This window comes from Podarcis raffonei, chromosome 7 (genome assembly GCF_027172205.1).
Source record: "Podarcis raffonei isolate rPodRaf1 chromosome 7, rPodRaf1.pri, whole genome shotgun sequence".
In the NCBI taxonomy this organism is placed as follows: Eukaryota; Metazoa; Chordata; class Lepidosauria; order Squamata; family Lacertidae; genus Podarcis; species Podarcis raffonei.
Window position 1 is genome coordinate 42397719 of NC_070608.1, and position 5770 is coordinate 42403488.

Consider the following 5770-nt stretch of genomic DNA (forward strand, 5'->3'; position numbering starts at 1 on the left):
CACACACACATACACAAACCTAACACCGATTACTGCCTATAAAGCACTATTCTGCTCATATTTGGATAGTGCAGAAAGAAAAAGGAAATGTGAAAAAGTTTTCTTGAGTCTGTGCCCTCCCCCCCCCGTTCCCCCTCCTTGCATGGATGCTTAAGACACTGTGGAAACAACAGTGCATTACTCTCTCCCACTGTGGATTTGGAGCTGTGAGTTTGCTCAGTGCAGGTACTCATACTGCTAAAGTCAGAGAACCATCCACAAAGCACTTTCTTTTGACAACTTGTATTTATTAAAACTCATACATTTTTAAAGCATCCCTTATCCATAAATACTGGTTTGCAAACCAAATGGTATTTCCTTTCAGTGCTGTTGAGAATTAACCTACCCCTCCTCAGAGCATGACATTACAGGACTAAAATATTACGCCCAAACTGTTTTCATTCTTGCATTTTCCTTCATTAATTTAGGAAAGTAGTATACCATCAAAATAGAGCCAAATATGAGAACCAGAAAACTAATAAGTGTTTTACCAACATTGATCTGAGACTTTGGGAGGGCGCCATGTACATACACACTGAAAACCGTTGTTAGGTCACAGTAGCTATAGTGTGTATCTACAACAATGGCTTTGAAGACATATATGCCATTGTACTGTGGAAATAATATTCTGTTCTTCTCATTCCTGTTTAGAACATGATACGGCCTGGAAGCTGATGGCAAAGGCCCATTTTCTTGGGGAATCTTACAATTTTCATAAAGCAATCTGTTCCACATATCACTTGGCTCTCTTCCAGGATCCTCTGCCATTATAGTGATCCAGTTCTGCGCTGCTGTCCTACACTCGGCTTCTACTTCATTCAGGAGATAATCATAATTATGCATGCCATGTATTTCATACAGTACAAAATCAGCAGAAACATATTCTATGAATTCATCATTGTCCCACAGCTCAAGAACGGGGAGCCATGGGCTGTCATAGTACAACAGAATAGGACATCTCCAAAGATCATAACGATAGGTAATGTTAAGGTTTGGCTGTGACAATTTTTTTCTGCCAAGGAACTGTGGGTCATATACCTTTCGATCAATTGAATAAACAAAATTATTCTGCAGCACAATATCCTGAAAGAGACCTCTGTTGCATGCTGTTGTACTCTCAGCAATTTTGATATGTTTCTTAGGTGAACAGCCCACTACAATAAGGGCTGTCATTGGATGCATGTCAATACAGAATATGGCTTTGTTGTAGATATCCACCGTGACGGTGGATATCCTGCTTGAGTAAATAGTATTCTGAAACTCGAGTTGAGACATGCCCGAGAAAGCCTGTTGAAGCAGCCTAATATGTAGCCTGTATTTAGTGTTTCCATCAAAGGTAAAGCCATCCTGATCAATATCTGCTTGAAATGCCAGCGCATGGGGATTGCTCACAGTTACATATGGATAGGTCCCAGTGCCCGGCTTGGGCACAAATGTGACATTAAAATGAAGTTCCTGCTTCATATCAATATAATATATTTTGTTATGGAAATCACCACTGAGGATCTCTACAGGACAGGGCTGCAGCGGTGGCCGTAAAGTCATGAGTGTGTCCTGTATGTTAATAATGCATTTCTGAAAATGATACAATGCAGAATCCGTGCTCGGAATAACACTGACAAAAAAAAGCACCCCAATATTCTCAAACATCATCGCCTCACAAGGGTCAGTGGGTTTGCCCTTGGTTTTATCACCAATGTATACCATCTGTGTTGATTCCATGTCCAGGGTTCCATAGAAAAGTTTCTGGCTCTTGGTGAGGGCTGCAATCTCATTTCTGTTGGCAGCTACATTACAGAGGCCATGCGAAGGTAATGTCACATTAACATATTTATCAGTGGGATGCACTGTTATCAGAGCAACATTCAGGCCGTGGTTGAAAGAGAACGCGAAAGTGTCTTTTGTCCAAAGGAGAATAAAACCTCTCAGGCCAGGGGGAATTATGCCAATAAAAGATTCATCTGCATAGAATTTCATGTCGAATTTTGCACCTTGTTCTTGATGGGCTAAGTTCATATCTGTATATGTAAAATAAGCTTCCCCATCACCATCTGTTTTATTGAGGATAACTCCAAGTTGTGCCAAGGAAACAAAGTTGTAGATACCAATCAGTGCATTTTCGTAACCGGCAGGGCTTGTTTTTACAAATCTATATCCCCCATCTTTGGAGGTGAAGACATCAGTGGATTCAGCAGGCTTTCCAGTTGTATAAGCCACAATGAAATTGCTGGTATCGTAACAATTGATGTCCTTCAAAGAATAACAGCAGTCCATGTTTGTGATATCTGTAACGGGGCTATCGATGCCAGTTGACACTTTCCAGGTTTTCCATGTGCGATAGAAATACAAATAGACCTTTCCATTTATTACGAAAAGCGCTCGATTTTTTTGCACAAAAAGAGCACTAGTGACTTCAGCTGGTGAGCTTATTATTATAGCTGGAATGGTCAATGGCAAAAGACTGCTCTGAAAATTATCTTGGCTGAGGAAAACCTTTTCCCCAAGATATATGGCTGGAGGAGTCTGTCCTCCAAAGTAGAATGCCTCACATGGGTGTGGTATTAGACGAGGGTCCTTATATTTGTATGAGAGAACAGTGCCATGTGATACCATACTTGAATTGAAGGAGACGCTTGATATAATCAGTAGTTCATGAGTGCATGGCCAAGAATCACCCTTATCCAGACACAGCAAAAAAACCACTAATATGATTACAGAACTGCTTGGCTTCCGCATTGCTGATTTCTGAATTATTCTCTTAAGCCAACCCCATAATGCATGAACAGATGTGTTCAGTGTGAATGCTGTTAGCTGTAGTGTTTTGTTCCAGATTCTAATTCAGTTATTCTGAATTCCAAGTGGCAGTTGGCTGTTAGATGGGTTGGGGTACCTGAGGAGATTTCACATGATGCTCATTACAGCTTCTGTGCTGTCTTGTTCCTGAATAAAAGATGATAAAATGGATTCTTTTAACCAGGAAACAGTGAAACCCCACTCTCTTTCTCTACACCCACAAGCATGTGCATGCAAAATATCACATCCACTCCCTGAACCGTCCTCTATTGCTTGTTTTTGTACCTGGCTGAATCAGAGGGATGGGGAGGGTTGCAGGGTCCACCACATAGGATTGGCTGAGAGACCAGCTCCATCTGTCTCCCTCTCTTCCTAAGCTCTTATTCAGGTGGCCATTCCACAGTGGGAACGTAGGTTTCGGGGTGGGTTGATCATGGTGAGGGTTTGCCAAACGTGCCTTCCTCTTAGCTTGTTTCTCCATTTCGTCCTGAGTTTGAGTGTCTTCAAAGTCCATGGCACCTTTGGTAAAAGCTGTTCACCAATTGGAATGCTCCTAGGCCAGTGTTTCCCAATTGTCAGTGTTTGTTCTACTTTTTTTTTAGATTTGCCTTGAGAGAATCATTAAACCTTTTTTGTTGACCACCAGCATTATGCTTTCCATGTTTAAGTTCAGAATAGAGTAGTTGCTTTGGAAGACAATAATCAGGCATCCACAAAACATGACTAGTCAAACAAAGTTGATGTTGAAGAATCACACTGGTGATCTTTGTTTCTTCCAGTACACTGGCATTAGTTTGCCTGTCTTCTCAAGTGATATGTAAAATTGTTCGGAGACACCGTTGATGGACTCTTTCGAGGAGCTGGAGATGGCGTTTATAAGTGGTCCATGTTTCACAAGCATATAGTAAGGTTGGTAGTACAATAGCTTTGTAAACAAGCATTTTGGTTTCCCTGCGAATGTCCAAGTCCTCAAACACATTGCACTTGCAGAGCTCAGGCAATGCTGGATTTCAGCATCAAAGTCCGCCCTTGTGGAAAGATAATTGCCCAGGCAGGAGAAGTGGTTGACACTTTCCAATGCTACATCATTGAGTTGTATTTGTGTTGCTGCAGAGGGTTTATTTGTGCTTGTTGGTGCAGCACTTTGGTTTCTTGGATGTTGAGCGATGGGCCAAGCTTTCCATAAGCTTATGTGAAGCTATTTAGGATGGTTTGATACTAGGACTATGTGTACTTTACCCAGTGGCAGGCCAGAGACATTAACCTTTATCTTACTCCATTATTGGGCTCCAGCCTTTCCTATTCCGATTAGGTTGTTACTTTAAAAGACAACTGTTCTATTAAGTTGCTGAGTGGTTGCTTCTCCTATCTCTTTTCAGATGGTCCTTAAGAGTCGTTTGGAAGCAATCCCGCTTAATAGGATCTTTAAGGGCTTGAGTGGTCATTTTGCGCCTTGGTTTCCTTCCTTGAAGCCTGCATTGATCTTGATAGCCATCGTGGAATGTATTAATCAGTGATCTGTCCATCAGTCATCGGTCGTCGTAATAGCTCTGGTAAGGAGTACATCGCGGCGATCTTCAGCTCAGACATACAGTGGTACCTTGGTTTACAACCATAATCTGTTCTGGAGGTCCAGTTGTAAACCAAAACAGGTTGTAACCCAAGGCGGGCTTTCGCCAATGGGGCCTCCCACCCCCATATTGTTTGTAATTTAAAAAAGGGTTGTAATCCAAAAAAAGGGACACACACTTCCGGGTTTGATGTGGTTGTAATCCAAAACAGTTGTAATCCAAAGCGGTTGCAAACCAAGCTACCACTGTAGTCTAAGAGGTGCTAGGAGTTCAACCGTGGGTGCCTCCATGGTATTTTAATTTTTTTTTTGGTCGAAATAGTGTGTTGGTAATAACAAGGTTGTGTGCTGCAAATATAGTCAAAAGTAAGATTCTGTTCTGGTTGCTGTTGCCAATTCCTTCTTTCCCAATAGATCGAAATCTCACCCAACTCTTGCATTAAATTCACCCAGGAGGATAATTTTATCCTCCTTAGGCTTATCTGATAGGATGGCATCCAGCCGATAATTTTTTTTCTTTAATGTTTTCATTGGCATCCAGTGCATAAGCGCTTAAAATAGTAGCCTGTTGGTTTTTGGTGAGTTTTATTTGAAGGGTTGAAAGTTGCTCATTAATGCTGGTAGGGACTTCTGACAAGAGCTTTACAAGATCGTTTTTGATAGCAAAGCCTACCCCATATATTTGACGTTCTTGTTCAGGTAGACCTTTACAGAAGAATTTGTAGAGTTATTTTTTATTCTTTCAGTTGTCCCTCTCCTGTTCTTCGAGTTTCTTGAAGTGCTGCAATATCAATGTTAAAACATCGCAACTCTCTTTCAGTGATGACAGTCCTGCATTTGGGACGCTCATTATCTGTGTTATCCAGCAAAGTCCATATATTCCATGTTCAAAAGTTCAGTTGTCTTTTACGACTGCTAGGTGTTGACCCCACTGGGTGCGGTAATCCAGTCAGGGGAAAAAGTGAGGCAGACTATGTTTAGGGCACCTTTTCTAGCCCCTCCGCCTTTTTGGGGTGGGTAGAGTGGATCTTAAACAGGACTGCTCAGTTGTGGATACAGCGGCCGAGCTACTCAACTGCCTCATTGAGTCAGAATGACTGAATCTGTATCCACTGCCCATGAGCTGGTTCATGATTAGGGGCTTCCAGATTTCATGGTCCTGCCTCTGTTACCATTTGCTGATCGTCATGGGACTTCTTTGGGTTTGGAGTGGGTTTTCGGAAGACGCCTGTGCGTGAATTTGTTTTATGTGTGTAAATCAGTGCACGCTGACAATGCACAGTCTTCACAGTAAGGCTCTGTTCCGATAGCATGAGTATCACGATGACGGGTAGATTCCTATCTGCTGCAGCCTTCATCCATATGATC

At 42.0% G+C, this 5770-nt stretch overlaps 1 protein-coding gene across 1 annotated transcript; it reads right to left on the bottom strand.

Moving 5' to 3' along the window:
- Positions 1-266: 266 nt before the first annotated feature.
- On the bottom strand, positions 267-2856 carry CATSPERD (cation channel sperm associated auxiliary subunit delta). The gene has a single exon (XM_053396305.1). The coding sequence runs from the start codon at positions 2773-2775 to the stop codon at positions 421-423; it is 2355 nt and encodes a 784-aa protein (XP_053252280.1). The 5' UTR covers positions 2776-2856; the 3' UTR covers positions 267-420.
- Positions 2857-5770: the final 2914 nt, after the last annotated feature.